This window comes from Aethina tumida, chromosome 1, assembly GCF_024364675.1.
Source record: "Aethina tumida isolate Nest 87 chromosome 1, icAetTumi1.1, whole genome shotgun sequence".
NCBI lineage: Eukaryota > Metazoa > Arthropoda > Insecta > Coleoptera > Nitidulidae > Aethina > Aethina tumida.
Genome location: NC_065435.1, coordinates 62055085 through 62073547, shown reverse-complemented (window position 1 = coordinate 62073547; position 18463 = coordinate 62055085). Strand labels below are relative to the sequence as shown.

Genomic DNA, 18463 nt, shown 5'->3' with positions numbered 1-18463 from the left:
TATAACGATGTCTCCGACTTCAACAGAATGTCGCTCGGTGTCTTAGCGAAACCGAATGACTTGTTTTCTTAAATTTTAAAAATAAAATATTTTAAACTAAATATCTAATCTAAAAGTGTATTTAGATATTGGCATGTACAGATTTTGAGAAACCACCTTTTCCTAAGATTTGGTTGATTAATATAGGAATGTTTAAGACGTGAAAATACCGACACATCTCTAATCTGGAGGAAGGAAGCAGGCGTACTTGATCGCATCTACAAACCAAAGTTGTTACTTGCGGATACCAAATTTAACGACTTCGGTCTGTAGATGCTACTATTCAACGAGTTGCTGTAGCGAAATCAAATGATTGTGGGGATAGTGCCATGTTTTTTCCTCTATACAGTACGAAAAATGCTCTTCATGTCTGGATGTTGTAAGAGATGGATACACAACAAAGAGAGTAAAGTTTTGCCCGGTAGTGAGAATCCCTACTCTCAGAGACAATGCGCCGTGCTGGTGCGCGCCGGCGCACAACGTAAATTAATCTTTGCGAATGCATTTAGTAACTCTCCTTATGCGTAGGGATGTAGTTCGAGTTCTTCGGATGCTCCATTTAAATTCCGTAACTATGTATAATTTTCAATCTGTAAAATGAAATATTTTTTGAGGGTATATCAAAAACAAAAATAAGTATTCTAAAAATAAACTACTTTTTTCAAAATAAAAATGTATCCCAAAAATTAAATAAAATATACTAAAAACAACGTCTGCGGAGACGAACCGCATGCTAAACGCAGCAAAACCAAATGATCCCCTCCAGTCAGTTCGGCCCGCCCACATAATTGCATGTATATCTTTCCTTTTTGTTTACAAAGGGGTATTGATGTTCCGTCTCAATATGCGAGTAGACACGTTCATCATTTTTGATACGGTATATATATTCTTTACACAGGAATGATGTTATTGTTATTTTAATCAAAGAAATTCATATAAACATGAATTTCAATGCCTCTTTACCAAATTACATGGAATTTTTATATAATTTAAATTATAAAAATTTACACCTTTATAAATAATTTCCCGACAGTTACTCAACAAGACGACAAGATGAAATTGTTAATCTATACATATAAATAAAATTGGAGTGTCTGTTTGTAATATTGAAATAGCCGTTTTTTACTACATGCATATGAATATAAATACGGTACATACACCAAAATAACATTTTTTACAATTTTTGTCTCTTTGTCTGTCTGTCTGTTTGTTCCCGCTAATCTCTGAAATGGCTGGACCGATTTTGACGGGACTTTTATTGGCAGGTAGCTGATGTAATAAAGAGTAACTTAGGCTACTTTTATTTTAGAAAAATTCTTTTATTTTACAAAAATAAAAAAATGTTACAATGTCCAAGTACTGTCTAGTACCACGCGCAGCTCACGCGCATGCCACCACTGGGCCGTCACGTCGGGCGCCTCCCACCACTTCTCCCACCAACGATTGATTGATAATTTGATTTGATTGATAGATATCTTTTATAATTCCATCGATCCGTTCTTCTTATCTTACCTTATCTTAATTCAAAATATTTTGTTACATTTTTACTGCTTTCCTTTTTTACCTTTAAGTAATAATTATAAATTAAGTACATTTGTGTTCAATATTCAGATTTACATTGAAATTGATAAATTATTTATAGGTTATTTTATTTAGTTAGGAACGAAGATAGTTGTTTTTTTCTAATATTTAGTTATGCCTAAAAGAAAGTCAAATCTCTCTAAAAACATGAGAAAGGTCAAAAGCCAAAGATTGCGACGTGAAAATGAATCTGAACAAGATAGGGAAAGACGTCTAAGTCGAAAGAGAGTAGTTCTGAGAGGAATGAACGATTACAATTAGATAGAACAAGTCATTCTTTGTTAAGGGCTCAAGAATCTCGAGATCACCGTCTAGAAAACGATGGTATTCAACACGCTTTTGGACGAAGTCGCGAGTACAGCTAGTTTTAAATAAAAAAAGATAATGAAAAGCTGCAGGAAATTCTAGTACTTATTACTTTTTGAGTAGTTACATTGAAAAGATTTTATTAGTGTTTCCATTTATTGTAATATGGTAAATTAAATATTTTTTATTTTAAGTAATTGTTGTTTTAAAATCACTTTTTGTTTATTGTTTCTATAGAAATAAAAGTTGAGAACAATTTGACATTAGGTTACAACTGACGTTTGCAGCGATCATTACAAAGTTCTCGACATATTGCAATATTTAATTAATTTCAGGAATTGTGATGAATTCACCATTGAATATGACCGAATTTTCATTGGGTGATGAATTTTTGTTGGATGTTTCGCAAACTGCATTACCTAGAAAACCATTAGCGGAGGTGACTCAACCGTTCCAATCACCTAAATCACCTAAACAACAAACGGAAGCGATTCAACTTCCTTGTATCAATATTTTGCAGAACATAAAAGCTAGCGCTCAGGTTGAAGAATCATTAAAAGAAATAGAAAATACGTAAGCAGCAATATTTTAATAAATTCTTATATCAATGAATGTTGTTTCAGACAAATGCACATTATTAACATTATTAAGAATTGGAAAGGTGGACCTATTGGAATTGAAGATTTAGCTGAAAAACCACTGTCACCAATAAGTGTGAAGAAAGCTTTTGAAGCTTTGATTTGTCTCTCAACTAAGGACTACGTTAAATTGATTACCGACGAAAATTCTTGTATACAGACCATTGAAAAAGGTGTTAAGCTTGAGTAAACATTTTTATTTTAATTACTAGTTTAACACAATTATATTGATGTATTTTTGATCACCTAATATATAATAATCAGTTTTAATGGCAGTGATATTTAATAATAAAAATATATGAAAAAACATTCTTGAAGTTTCGAAAAATATCATTTAAATGAGTTTTGCATTCGGAAAAAGTACTCCGGATCCAGTTAATTTTTTGATGAGCCTCAAACTTTGTATTACAACCAACTAAAACAACAAACAATTTAACCTTAACATCAAAATTTTAACAATCATCTGTTTGAAACTGGATATCCATCTTCACTGTTACTTTCCCTTGCAGGGTAAACTGTTCATGCGTATACCATTAACATTTTCAAATTTATTGATACAAAAATTTATACAAATCTAATAACTAAACATCAATTAATTTAGAATTACTTCACTATATGTATACTTTCTAATAACTTAATTGTTCTTTGTATTTGTAACTTTTTTCTAGGTTGAACATCTTAATAGGTTTTCCAAAAATATGGTGTGATGCTACTTTTGAATAAAGTGATTGTTTTTGTTAAATTAATGCAAATCATTAGAAAAACTAAAATGAAACATTTGGCTAGCCAATACAAGGGAAACAATTCTACAATCTGATTAGAAAAATAGTCAATCCAAGAAAACGTTGCAAATACAAGCCAATAAGTCAACCATCTAAAGTTGTTGTTCACCTTCGTGTATCTGATCATTTTAATTGTAACATAAGCCGGATAGAAGAATCCGATAGAATTGCAGATCAATTGTGGGTCCTCTCCAAATGTCAACCATAATGCCAACATGATCGTAGAAGCTGTGCGGCAATTTAACACATTAAATTAGCGGATTAATATGAAGATTTCATAAATGAACTTACCACAAAAAATGTACAAAGCACTCACATTAGTTTTTTCTGAGACATATTTCAATATTGAACTCCACGGTAAGGACGGGTTAGTTAACATTTTGGAAAGTTGTATTTTCATTTCTTGCACATGCCTGATTTTCATTTTGAAAGTTTTTGTACGGAGATGCTCTTGTGTGATACTGATCACTTTTCACTCAAATATGCTTGATAATAACTATAGAATGGAAAACCGTTGCTGTGGATATTGATATTACAGCCGTCGATTGTTATTTGGACAACACATCTAGATAATTATTTACTCTTGTTTTATAGTTCAACCTGTGCTTTGCATTCTTGATTAGAATTATGTTCCAATTTATTTTAAAATACATAAATTAACCAATTGATATAGAAACACAGATTTATGCATTTTATGGATAATGTATTTTACTAAAATAATAATAAATCTCTCACTAACTTCTTACAAAATGGGTAAATTAAAATTAAATATTTCTCAATTAATTCATGATTTTAATTGGTAAGTATTTAAAATATGTTAAATTTGATTAATTCATTATTAACAGAATTTAAAAATATACAATGCAATAATATTTATAAAGTCGAATTAATAATCAAATTGCCTGAATAACAAATAAAAGCTCCTAAATAAAAGTATCCTAGCAACATTACAAACATTTACATTCCCATTTCCATTTAGTTCGTTCGAGATAATACACGATATCAAGTTTTTCAACATTGTAATCACCGATTCTACAAAATGAATGGGAGAGTCGCTAATGTACTCTGTCATCCCTCCTTACCGTGGACCCGCGTGTTTAAATTTCTCTCAAAAAAGAAGACCGTGACTGTATTATACACATGTTTGAGTAAGTTTATTTATGAAATTTCTAGATTCCTTAACCAACGTAATGCGTTTAAATTCCTTGCAGCTTCTATGATCATGACCGCATTATGGTTAACATTTGGTGAGAATCCCCAACTGATGTGCAATTCCATCGGATTCTTTTATCCTGCTTATGTTACCATTAGAATGATTAAATATGTCAAAGTGAGGGATAATTTTAAATGGTTAACCTATTGGGTCGTTTTTGCAGCGTTTGCTTGGTTGGAGTACTTTTTGGATGATATCCTACGACTTTTTCCGTGGTATTGGTTTGCTAAATGCTTTGTTTTAATTTTTATAATGATCACTATTAAATTAAGCAAAAGCTTGTATAAAAGTAACGGTGTACCATATTGTCGTATACGTCCATATAAAAGATAAAGTATTTGGTCATAAATGCATTTATTCTACAGCATACATGTTACTTTGTTTTGTATTTTATTTTATTATAAATTGTGAATAATAAATGTGTTTTAATGCTATATAAGAATAAAATCTAGAACATTTTGAAAAGGAATACACGGGATGTCTATTAAAAAAATAAATCGACTACTTATGCAACAGTGAGTATGTGGTTAAAATTTGTCGGTTAAGGTAAGTTAAGTGAAGGACCCTGTATAGAAGGCTAAAAATATTAGAACGGTGTGCTAAAATTGGATTCGGCGAGTCAAAGCTTGCATTCAAATCAATGGGAATAATTTCGAACAGCTTTTGTAGATGGATTGAATTATTTTTTATCTCGTTTCCTGTTACTCTATTACATTTTTTAATGGACTTCTTATGTAACAGTGTGTATGTGGTAAAAATATTTCGGATAGGTTGTGAAACACCTTGTATAACATGAAAAATGTTCTAATTAATAAATAGAAGTAAACATAAATAAAATTGTTTTTAACATCTATTTCAGTACACTGTAAGTGGGGAAGCTTAAGATCATTAAAATTATCATTAATAGTTATTAAATATAAATTTGCAACAATATCCTACAAATTCGTAAGTCCTAATACTTTGTCATCAAGTTTTAATATTTTAGCAATGAAAAATACTGCTTAATTCTTGAGTAATCAAATGTCTTGAAGTATGTTTAAATTAATACAAGTAATTAGTTTATTTATTTCAACATTACATACTAATATATACAGTACCGATCTATTAAAGATATTATTAGAGTTGGAAAGAACACTACTAAAAAGCCACGTTGGAAAGACCATGCCATCTAGAACAAAAATAGTTCAGGTTACAATAAAAATAAAGCTATATAGAATATAAATTCATGGTTAAATGGGGTGTTAACTAGATACGTACGATTACTTTGTAGATTACACAAAACACATATTTCAATAAATTTGCAAATAATATTTCAGTTTTATTTTGGTGTTCTGGGATATCTTGCTGGTCCGTTTCTTCCTCGAGTACAGTGTTACCTGAGTATTCAGAAATATTTGCGTCTTGGCTATCGAGTTCAGTGGCCTCACCAAGTTCCATGGTTTCTTTATATTCATTTTCACTTATTATGTTTTCCCGTTGTTCTGTGGAGTCATAGTTTTCGAAACTAGACGGTTTTTCGCTCACAATGCACGGTACTATTTTGATGTTTAATTCCTTCCCCCTATCATTTCTTGAATACCCCTATAAAGGTAAACATAAACTTATTAATAGTTTTTACGTGTTCACTTTGTAACCCGTTGATGAAGAGAACGAACACCGATGGGAAACAATAATTTGTACATGTGAAACCATAACTATGTGAAAATCTTACCTTTACAAGTCTAAAACGTACAACGTCTGTTCGTTCATATAATTTTATACTAATTTTCTTTCCTTCTTCGTTCCTATTATTGCAGACTTCGAGACTACTCGGTTTTTCTTCAGTCAAATTCTTAAATGAGAATTTTTGAGCTTCAGGAAGAAAATTAATTGTTTCCGAAACTTGATAATCGGCAAAATTTGTTTGTGCCCATTTCGCTATGTAGAGGTTACGAAGTTTCCGGTTAATATTACTCATTGTAAATACATATGTATTCCGCAATCTTACAAATAGTTAATAAAAATTTCATACAAAATTATCTGATAGCTGCGTCAAAATTAACGTCAGTATACACAATTTGACATCTTATACATATATTTAAGAATAAGAATATTTTATAAAAGTCAAGAAAAATTACTTTAAATACTTAAATTATTTTTAGTCGTAAATATTATATATCTTTAACCTTTTAACCATATTACTGTTATTTGTACTGTGAAATTATTATGTATAAAAACCCTGCTTTGTTTTATAAAAATGTATATAAATATACAAGGACTTTCATAACTTATCCGAATAATTTTAACAAGCTGTTCGAAAATGTTCCCATTAATTTGAATGCAAGTTTGGCCCGCTGAAGCCAATTTTAGGACATCGTTCTGATATTTTTTAATCTTCTATGCAATATGTTTTGCAACTTATCCGACAAATTTTAAGCACTTTCTAACTAACATCACTGTTGTGTAAGTAGTCGAATTATATTTTTTTAAATGGACTTCGTAGATGACCAACGAAGAAATTGAGGTTTTACCATGGTATTACAATCATACTTAAATCCGATAGAGCATGTGGAAATGATTCAAAAAATAATTTCTCCGCAGCACTTTAGACTCAAATACTTTAAAATAGTATTGACCACCTTATTTTGTCTATGCCTAACAGATGTAGATCAGTTTATAAAGTCGTGGAGGGCATACTTTTTATTAAAATTATTTTTGGTTACTTTAAAGTACATTTCATGTTATAATAAAAACTAATGATCTGTGAATTAACTTTTTATATATTTTAAACTTAATAACTTATGTATGATGTTAAATTTCGTATTTTATTTACATAAAGGTCCGAAACAAAATTCGAAGGTTTACAAAACTCTCCTTAGACTTTTTTGGTATGTATATAATTAATATATATATATATATATATATATTAATATTAGTCACAAGAAGCATAAAATAACTGCCTGTTGAGGAGTATTTTAAATAATTATTTGTATTTTAAATCAGTTTAAATACAGACTTTAATTAATTAGAATAACTAATTCTGAAGTTCTCTTTAATTTTTCTTACTTTAATAATACTTACCTTAATAACACATTGCTTAATTATTAAAACTCCTTCGGGACTACATAACTTTATTATTATACATAATACAGTTAGCTAAAAGTATAGAAATAATATTTGATTGTCATAGTAGAAACAGTAGATAAAATATATTATTTTCGAATAGTCATTTCTACCAGATATGTATAGAATATCTACAAATATACACTTAAATTTGAAATAATAGAGAAGATGTAAATCAATGGTATTTATATACAATAATAATTAAAAAATAAATATTCATGGAATCGTTTTGATTCTAAAATTTCTGCCATGTGTAAGTTATTGATAATTCCATGAATTTATTACGAATATTGTCATTTAAAATATACAGTCTTAAGACTAACAGAAATTACTACTTAAATTGTTATTTATACATTTTAGATAGACGTATTAAGAATATTTACACTTGTTAAGTATTTCACGTTTAATATAATTATTTCTAATTTACACACTGATATTTTATATTTTATTTAATTCGAGTTTAGTGACATTAAATTATATATTTTTAATGGAATATCGTTACACATACATATTTGTGGATTATTTCAGAATAATATAAATAAATATTGAATATTGTATATAGTTTTATTGTAAAATTTTAGACATGTAACCATTTATTTGTGATACCTTCTACAGTATAAATATATAAGCGTAAAACAGAACAGTTAAAAGGTATTTAAATACATGTTAACATTAATATCCTTAACTGCAATAATTTTGCAATAATTCATAGTTGTAACGTTTCACATATTTGAAACGTAGGAATGTATAAATAGATATACACAGTGTAAAATTGAATATAAAATTGACAAAATGAATAAAAAAGTAGATATTACAAAAATTTAGGCCTGCACTACTTGGAAGAATATACTGATAACTTTGTTCTTAACTATATATTTACAATACCACAGTTATCTTAAATAAAAATTATTTTTATATTTATGTATAAATACACTATGAACTTTCTAAGTAGAAAATGGATGAATGTGCAAAATAAAGAGTTCTTACCACAAAACTGACAATAAACTTTCTAATTCTGTTAAAACATTATTCTTAATCCAGGCCCGTGGTAATAAAATTCGAGTTACTGAAATAATCTCTTAGGTAACTTGAACGAAACACACATTTACTACAGTTCAAAACTTTCAGTTTTAAAAGTGTATTAAAAAAGTTTAGCGTCGTCAGATGTGCGATATTTTATCTGTAGATGTGGGTGATATCGATGTTTTTTTTTTTTTGTACGAATGAAAGTGAAAATAGCGAAGCGTCAAAGAAGTAATTAAAATCAATTTTCAGTTACCACCAGTACATTTCTAACAAATAATATTATCACAATAAGTTGTTAATAAATACATTACAGATTCAACTAATTTTATATATATATATATATATATATATATATATATATATTAACCAACAAAATTTCTACCTGAAACTGAAGAGATTATAGATGTGAGCAGGATTTTTATAGGACGTGAAGGTTTTCGCAGGACTTGGATTTACTGATGTCGTTCATGCAAATCTTCTGTAAAATTTCCCGTGCAATGTTCAAGCTCAAACTTGTTTTGGATCCGTGCAGTTTCTGACTTTCCTTCTTCAATCCAGATTTCTTCTTGTCCCTACTTTCTCGCAAACGAATCTGTTTCAGTATGCCCACCAGTAGTTCGTCCACGTTGTGCTGGATGCCGCTAGATGTTTCAATGAATTTGCAGTCTCTGGCGACCGCCAATGCTTTTCCCTCTGAAAAATTACGTCACCATAAACGATAAGGAATATCGGTGGGTTGAAATTGAATTAAAACCCGTGGCATATAAACCCGGTCGTGGGAAATTGTCGGGTAATTCAGTTTACCACTTTTGCCACCACGTAAAGTTCCGTTTCACAACACGCTAGACAAAAACTTCAAACGGAATTACTGCCGCCCGCGACGACATAAATTACGTGTGCACCGCCGCGAAAGTTTGTTGAAAACTAATTAATAAAGTGTTCAATTCTATGAGCCACCTTGCTCAATTCTACCAAATATAATATTATTTAATTTTGCAAACAAATATTCACAAACGACTTATATAATACGAGTTTCTAAATAGTTGTTGGAATGAGAAATAATTAATTTATTAAATTAATAAATAAATTAATAAACAAAATAATAAGTATGATTTACCTAATTGATCATTAGGTATGAAAAAGTAAAACAGATACCAAACTAAAATTTTTGGTTCATACTACAACGTGATCATTGTGAATCACCCTGTATACACACAAGAAAAGTTTTTTAAAATTTCAAATAAATTACTAAAAGAGCACACAGAATTCAAATACCTCACCATCAATAAAATGATATTGACCACATAATTTTGTTTATGCCCAACAGTAGATATTTTTGATTAATTTAAAGTAAATTTTATCTTGTGCTCAAAACTAAAAATATCTTAATAAAAGTTTTTTAAATAAAATGTTAAATATTTTAGCCATAACTCTTTTATTTAATGTGAATTGTTAAAATAAAATTAATTTTCCATTTTTGTTTTATTTAATATTGTGAATATTATTATATTCTTATTCTATAAGATTGTTCTGGACATAATATAGCAATTATAATTTTTGAAAGGGATTGCTCGTCCCCACTGTTCTGTGGTCCAATAAATTCAAAATTTGACTTCCACATTTTTAGTAGAAACCAGCATTTTTCTCTTAGTTCTCTTAGTTCACATTTACTAATCATCTCACACTCTTTGAACTATATTTCAGCAAGTTATATTTCTTCCAGTGGTCTTTAATTTCTGTTGACAATAAGATTGGATTGTTTTTTGACATTCGATTTATCCAGACAAAAGAGTAAACGAGAGAGTCTTTTTCGAAATTTGTATATATATATATATATATATATATATATATATATATATATTTCAGAAGCGGTTAGAAATATCAAAATGTTGTGGCAATCGAAGTTAAGTTAGTGTAACCCCGGTTATACAGTCTATTTTAAATTTCAATAATTAACCCTAATGAATAATCTCGTATTTGGGATTTTGTTTATAACATTTTTAAAATGTTTCAAAAATAAATATAATAATCAATTTTTTTTTTAATTTTGGAAAAATAGAGTGTAAATGTAAGACTTATACAAAAAATAAACCGTTGCAAAATTTCTTTTTAAACTTTTAACAGTTGAATTATACCGTTTTCAGAAAGTTTCGGGGACAAAAAGTAAGGAAATAAAGACATACATATATTGTATTGTCGAAACTTTGGAGAAAATGTAAAAATTTAAAATTGCGTACCGTTTGCGGTGATGACGCGAGCCCTCGCCAGATCAGCCTTGTTACCCACGACGATTACGCTCTTCTCCTGAGTATAGCCCTCACGCCACAGATAATTGAGCGTCTCCTCAGCGTGTTGAAAACTGGACTTTGACGTTACCGAGTAGATTACTATGCAGGCGTGCGGCTCGTAAGTGCTCAGTGAGTTTTCCACCTGAAATGAGTGTCAAATGACTTAAAAATGTGTTATAAACAAAACATAAAAGTTTATTTAATGAATGTATATATATATATATATATATATATATATATATATATATATGTAGAGTTGTTGACTTTTGGTTTTTTCTTAATCCCCGAATAAACATTGGCGTTAAATTAAATTCGGCACATTGGTGTTAATTTGCGGTCTGGGAAGTTTATTTCGTATCCGATGAAGTACAGATAAACATGTCTGGTGCACTGTACTTGTTGGTTTAGTAGAGTTGACCGAGAAGTTAATCAAACATCGGTCTTTTCGACTGTAAACAGATCCTTAAGTGATTATACTGTCAGATTAGGTTTCGACGGAGATGCAAAACTAATTCCCTTTGAGTCTGATTTAAATTTGGTGATTTATTTTGTTCAAACTAAATTTAGGTTGGTTAATTTTGTAGTAAATTCAAGAGAAATTGTGTATAGACGAGGTTATCTCTAAAACTACTAATTAAATATTCTCTGTTGTGCTCACTGCACTATATAGAAATGTAGTCCCATACTTACAAATAAATAGTAAAAATTTTGTACAAAATTGTCTTGTAGTTGTTTGCTAACATTAATGTACCCAATTTCACATTTCGTATATTATTTTTTCATATGTATGAGTTAAATGGAGAATTTATAATTAAATTTTTTACATATTAACAAACTCACTAATTAATACATTTAATATTCAGTATTACTAAGTATATTAATATAATATTAGGTATATTGGCATGCAATACAACTAATTAATTTTAATATTAGTCATAAGAAGGATTATAGGTATATTAAGCAATGTTTTGAATATTTATTTTGTTAATTCAGGATCTGATTTAGAGAGTATAGGAAATATATACAGGGTTCAAATGAATAAAAGTACTTCTGAAAGTGTCTTATTCTTACCTTAATAATATAATAATATTTAATAATAAACTACAATACATAACACTATTAGTGTACACTAATACAGTTATCTAAAATGTAATATTTGATTGTCATAGAAATAGTATATAAAATGTATTATTTTGGAATAGTGATTTCTACCATACTTGAATAGAATATCTACAAATATATACTTAAATTTGGAATAATAGAGAAGATGAAAATCAATGGTATTTATATATAATAATAATAATAATAAATAAATGGTCATGGAATCACCTAGATTGTAAAATTTCAGTCATGTGTAAGTTCTTGATAATTTCATTAACTTCTTATGAATATTGTCATTTAAAATATATAGTCTTAAACTAATAATAATTGTTATTGTTATTTATACATTTTAAACAGACGTATTAAGAATATTTACGCTAAATCTAAATCACGTTTAATATAATTATTTTTAATATAATTATCAAATCTTATTTATTTCAATTTTACTGACATCTATTAAATCATAGATTTTTAATGGAATATTGTTATACATATATATTAGTGGATTATTTCAGAATAATATAAATAAATATGGAATGTATATGTATACAGTTTTATTATAAAATTTATTTGTGATACAGCATAAACATATAAGCGTAAAACAGAACAGATAAAATGTATTTAAATACATCTTAACATTAACATCCTTAACTGCAATAATTTTGTAATAATTCTTAGTTGTAACGTTTCACATATATATTATGTGATATTATATATAACGTACGAATGTATAAATAGATATACACAGTATCAAATTGAATATAAAATTGACAAAATGAATAAAAAAGTAGGTATTACAAAAATGTAGGCCTGTACTACTTGGAAGAATATACTGATAACTTTTTATATTTATGTATAAATATACTATGAACTTTTTAAGTAGAAAATGGATAAATACACAAAATAAAAAGTTAAGATTTTTATAAATGTACTGTTGTGTCAAGAACCATTCAGCTGTTTTTAATTCGTGGCTGAGATCTGAGGTGGACCACATAGAAAAATGTCATACATTTGAATCTGTAAATTCAATCCAGTTATTTTACGATTAAAGCTGAATGTCCGGTGGTGAATTTTACAACAAAAACCATTCATATTTGTTCAGTTTGGTTGAATCAAATTTACTTTTATGAAGATCTGCTAAAAAAGCTCAACTTTAACCCAAAAATATATGAAGAAATTTGACATTTCTCTATAAAAACCTTCATTGGTAACCGCAAGGTTGGAATGGAGTTCTATGTAGTGGTGAATAAAAATTTTGATTGCTTAATACTGATAGATTTATTGCAATTCATTATGTTGTGTTATGCACAATGGAGTAGGATTTAAAAGATTGTATCCTGATGTAACCCATTTAAACACCCTCAAAAATGTTTTTTATTTTTAAACTGATTTCAATAAACATTCAGAAGTTAGATAATAAAAAAACTGACACTTTATTATTATATTATGCTAGGACTAATTGTAAATACAATTATTTTAATTTTATCACTACAAAAATTGTAATAAAATTCTACTACTAATGCTATTTTAAGAATTAATCTGATTTCCAAGGTATCACATGTGTTAACATCGCATGTTGAATGTTGTTTTAAATTAAAAAGGTTAAAATTTTTAACAGGATTCGCTGTACCATATTCATTCCACATGCATATTCAATTATTTAAAACGAGCCCGTAAAAGCTTTTATTTTTTGTAAGAACTGCAAAAAATAAACCAACAAATAATTCAATGTGAATGTGGGGGGATTTGAAAGAGATGGGAAATTTAGCAACCTGTTGGCGGCACATGTAACACATTTATTAAATTAGCATCATGCTCAGTTGGCATTCTTTATTAACCACTTACCGAGCTTAATTATTCATGGCTCCGTGTTCGCGTGGATTACGGTATATAAATTCGTGTTAACAAATTTGTAAATACTTTATCGGGAAAATACATACTACATAGCTACGCGTTTCCATTATATGCAGAAATACCGTAAACATAATGTTTTATAATTCTGTAAACTTAAAATGAATTGTAATTTTGTACGGCACGCGGTATTTTATGCTGGAACAGCGAATTAATGAGATGGATGGCCTGTTTTATTTGTGTAATTTAATTTAAGCGTTTCCATGAAAATTTTAAACCATATTTCCCTAGTACTTATCGAATGAATGAATAAATAGTATTCGGATGATCATTGTGAAAAATTCGGTTTATCCATATAAATTGGTAAATTGGAAGAATATATCGAATAATTGATAAACGAAACTGGAAAAAATACCAATGAAATTTGTGGGATTGATAATTTATCAGTGAAAAAAGGCATCGACCTGAAAAAAATACATATAAAATGTGGGTGAGTTATTAAAAAATACAAATCTATTCACTATCAACTATTTTTTTATCATAAAGGATGTTCTTGTGACATTTTATATCAAAGGAATTTGAATTCACTATTTGATATGCGAGTGGTTACACATTTATAAACAATTTCAAATTCAAAGTGTCAAAAAAGTAAAAACCTATTCACTGTCATTTATTTTTTAATATAAAGTATGTTCTTGTAATATCTTATTTGAAGGATATTTTTATTCTCTATTCAATGATATTTTGCTGTCTAAAATCTGGTGAGTAGTTAGAGAGTTATGAATAATTCATTTAATATGTTAGATAAACTAAAAAATAAATAAAACTACTCACCATCAATTATTTTTTATTAACTATTAATAAGGTCTTGTGATACCTTATTTGAAATTTGCTGTCTAAAATCGAATGAAAAGGTTTTTGAGCAATTTGGTTATGTTAGATAAATTAAAAACTATTCAGTGTTTATTACTAAAATAAAAACTTAAAAAATTCTATATTTCTATAAAAAATATGAATTTCAGGTCAAAATTTACACAACAAAAGGCAGGTTTAGTATCACATTTACTTCTGAATTGTTAGTTGTTCTTATAATAGTTATCGGGGGGCAATTTTATGACTTTGCTATAAAATAAAGACATAAAAATTATTTTGTCACGTAAATTTTTAGGGATCAGTATAAATGCTTGAGGCAATTTTAGTATTATATATTTTATGCTGATAGAACCGAGATATAAACTTCATTTTACTTGTTTTCATTAATTTTTCAACTATTGAAGTGAGGTGTATTGTTTGGAATTTTACTGATTTAAAAGTTACTAAATTTCAACATAATATCAATTAGAAGAGCATTAGAATCTTACAATCATACACATGCTCTGTGGACAACCCGATGTTTCCTGTTTAACAGATGGTATTCAATTGCATGTCTTCTGGTTCTAAGACCAGCTTCATTCAATCTTCTTTTAATCGAAGACAGATTTACAGTGATTCCAAGTCTGCACGAAGCCTGGATGTAGAGAGTGTGCGATTCATTCAGCAGAAATAATTAGTAAACGGTTCTGTCTTCTTGGTCTTAACACGTGTCGTATATTCGGCTTGCCAATGAACTGATTTGTTGATTCAGATTGCCATGTTCCATCGGTAAAATTTTCAGAAGATAGTCTTGTTTAAGGCATTTTGCTGTGCAAAACAATCGATAAATTAAGAATGAATTTAATAAAATATGTTTAAATATAAAAAATGCTTTTTCTTGGAAATAAAATGTTTATTTTCATGTCCATTAATTATATAAAAAATAAATTAAATCTATCACTGCAAATATTTAAATAATAATACTGGTCAAAATAAAACATATTGATAATATTTTTTTATCTAATCAATATAAGAAATTCAATTTATTCATTTCAAAAGACGCACCGTGTATTATTTAATTAAAGTTATAGAAATATTCTTTTAAAAGATATCCGTGTATTTATATTTTTCGATTTACGATTTTATTTAAACTAGTATCCAAGGTGAACAGCAAGGCCGATTGAGATAAAATAATATTTCTGTGTGAAGCAGATTAAATTACATGTCCAATGCTACTCAACACGTTTCCATCGGATGAAAAATAGATGAGTTTCAGTTGATGAAAATTCAGTTAGCAGTAAATTTAAATAATAGTCTTCCCTATCACCACATTTTTATTATTCATCTTAGGGTTCGAAATGCTTGTATTTGAATGAATAAAAATGACAATCTTTGTATGTTGGAAAAATAAGTTAAACGATGAAAATAACTAAATAACGTCATAAATTACAAAGAATTTGATATTTAATCAGCGGTAACACGGCTATTTCTGGTCTAATCGAAACAAATTGGATGTGTAATTTAATCACCTTTGTAACAAAATATAGTTTGTCTCTACCGGGCTTGTCGTTCGCCCTGGACGCTAGTTTAAGTAATATCATATATCACACAAAACTCAAATAAACCGTCTTCAGTTTACCCAATTTACCAAAAAATAATAATAAGAGAAAATTTCTGAGTTAGTTAAAGACTGCATTAATCACAGTGACATCATTTAACAGTCAATAAAAGTTGCGTAAGTCTTAATTCTTCTTCAAATGTTTGTTACGCACTTAAATACATGTAATAAATTAAATTAGAAAATTTGATTCGTTTCTCGGGCTCCAAAGGTGGTGTAGTTCATGTTGAATTAATGAGACTAAACAAACAGAGCCAGGTGAGCAGAAATGTGACGTGTTCCATTGTGGATTTCACGTTCCAATTACCGACGACTCCTTCTCTCGGCTGTTACAAGCTCATCGTGTTGTCCGTCCTTGGTCCCGATGTGAAGTATTTCCTCCTGATAACCTTGTTTAATAACATCTCTGTAACTTTAATAACTTTTTTTCAAGATACCCATCCGCCGGGGGACAGCCGTCATTACTCATCTCGGGTAATCAAAAAGTAAATTAGAATCTTGACGAGGAATCCTATTTATGTTGTTAAATGTGCATTAATAGGTTTTTTTCTCTAAATGGGAATTGAAAATATTTTCTTGGAATTTATATTTTAGTAAATACCCGCTGGGATGGACTACTTTTAGTAAATATCAATTTTAACGTATGCAGGATTGAAAATTTGGATTATTTATTTCCCCTCCACTAGCTTTACGCCTGAAAATGAACAATGTTGTTCATTTTAGAGGGGAAAAACTCGATTTTAATGAATAATAGCTCAAAAGGTAGACAATGAAACACTATTTTATGTATCCTAATTCAAAAGTCTATTATATTATTTTTCGTAGAAAAAATGGGGAAAATTGTGGAAAAAATAAGTACGTACTCAATTTCACAACAAAATATGATATGTTATTAAACGTGTCAGAATTAAAAATCGAATTTTTCCAATGAAAATATATCTTCTAATCAATCAAATATGCTAAATCGTTGAATGGATCTGAGAGATATCATTAGAAGATGAATGTAACTAAGAGACAAAATTGAATTACGACAGTTAATTGTAGAAAATATACATATATATATATATATATATATATATATATATATATATATATATATATTTCTTGCTTATAACTTGTAGACATCTAATTTACATAGAGCCAATAAGATTATAGATGTATTATTTAGGAATTGAATTCCATGTAACTACAGTTGCACTATACAATTCTTCAGAATTTTTTAATTAAAAGAAAATGCTCTTTCTCTTAATATATAGTGGTGGTCAAAAGTATGGAATATTTTTAAGAAATTGATTATTTTTGTTAATCTCGATTTATTGAAAATTTGTTATACCACATTAAGATATCGTAAGAGAACTGATGTTTAGAATGTGGTCAATATTTTTGTCGGGTCGTGTATTTCAAAATTATTTGCATTTTTGGAAAAAAAATTATTACTTTTTAAGTTTATAAGAAATGAATTAAGTTTTCGTTAAATATCGAAGTCTTCAGTGTGTAAGGATGGGTAAAAACAAATATTTATCAGAAGACTAAAAACAATGGTAAATTTTCATAGTGAAGTACTATTTACTTGAGAAACAAGTCCAAATATCGATAAATTATGTTATAATACTATTTTATTATTTTTGCTTCAATTATTTTGTATAATATTTTAAAAAAACATACAGTCATGTGAAATATAATAGGGACACTTGTATGAAATAGATTAAAAATGTTCCTTTGTTACACTTCTAAATTTATTCGAAATTACACATTAAATTGGCAATTGGGATCTTTATGCATAAAAAACTATTGTTTTTATCGACTTGCGCATTTTTATCATTTTGTGAAATGTGCAAAAATAATAGGGACATCTGATGAAACTTTAAATATTGTGTTCCTAAAATAACTTAACATATTAACGGCAACTGTGGTATACAGTTGTTACCTAAGTAAAATGAATGAAAATATAGTTAATTTCAGTTACAATGGGGAGAACACAACATTGTACTTTGAACGACGAAAGAAAATAAAACAATTGCATAAAAAACGTATTTTATACCGTAAAATAGCCAAAAATTTAAATT

The 18463-nt window shown here is 28.3% G+C and overlaps 3 protein-coding genes and 1 long non-coding RNA gene across 4 annotated transcripts in view; 1 reads left to right on the top strand and 3 right to left on the bottom strand.

The window, feature by feature from the left end:
• The first annotated feature begins 2218 nt into the window (after positions 1–2218).
• On the top strand, positions 2219–2834 carry LOC109605197 (uncharacterized). Its single transcript, XM_020021767.2, has 2 exons — positions 2219–2499; positions 2550–2834. Exons 1-2 carry the CDS (start codon positions 2270–2272, stop codon positions 2752–2754), a joined length of 435 nt encoding a protein of 144 aa, XP_019877326.1. The 5' UTR covers positions 2219–2269; the 3' UTR covers positions 2755–2834.
• A 265-nt stretch (positions 2835–3099) lies between these two features.
• On the bottom strand, positions 3100–3894 carry LOC126266545 (uncharacterized). Its single transcript, XR_007548862.1, has 2 exons — positions 3638–3894; positions 3100–3574 (listed from the first exon to the last, which is right to left on the bottom strand). It is a non-coding gene; the product is annotated as an uncharacterized LOC126266545 (long non-coding RNA).
• Positions 3895–5590: 1696 nt separating this feature from the next.
• Positions 5591–6590, bottom strand: LOC109605518 (uncharacterized). The gene is made up of 3 exons (XM_020022116.2): positions 6271–6590; positions 5817–6140; positions 5591–5727 (listed from the first exon to the last, which is right to left on the bottom strand). The coding sequence occupies exons 1-3, from the start codon at positions 6514–6516 to the stop codon at positions 5641–5643; spliced, it is 657 nt and encodes a 218-aa protein (XP_019877675.1). The 5' UTR covers positions 6517–6590; the 3' UTR covers positions 5591–5640.
• Positions 6591–9046: 2456 nt separating this feature from the next.
• Positions 9047–18463, bottom strand: part of LOC109605187 (uncharacterized) — a 92518-nt gene continuing 83101 nt past the window's right edge. The window contains exons 6-7 of the mRNA XM_020021757.2: positions 10925–11117; positions 9047–9380 (exon numbers count right to left, since the gene is read on the bottom strand). Of these exons, the coding sequence (XP_019877316.1) occupies positions 9106–9380; positions 10925–11117 (468 nt within the window). The 3' untranslated portion in view covers positions 9047–9105. The remainder of the gene's footprint in view (positions 9381–10924; positions 11118–18463) is intronic.

Coding starts and splice junctions, on each gene's coding strand:
- LOC109605197 (XM_020021767.2), top strand. CDS start 2,270: ATGAATTCACCATTGAATATGACCGAATTTTCATTGGGTGATGAATTT. Junction 2,500..2,549: donor TTAAAAGAAATAGAAAATAC/GTAAGCAGCAAT, acceptor ATGTTGTTTCAG/ACAAATGCACATTATTAACA.
- LOC109605518 (XM_020022116.2), bottom strand. CDS start 6,516: ATGAGTAATATTAACCGGAAACTTCGTAACCTCTACATAGCGAAATGG. Junction 6,141..6,270: donor TACGTTTTAGACTTGTAAAG/GTAAGATTTTCA, acceptor TTACCTTTATAG/GGGTATTCAAGAAATGATAG. Junction 5,728..5,816: donor GTGTAATCTACAAAGTAATC/GTACGTATCTAG, acceptor TTTTTGTTCTAG/ATGGCATGGTCTTTCCAACG.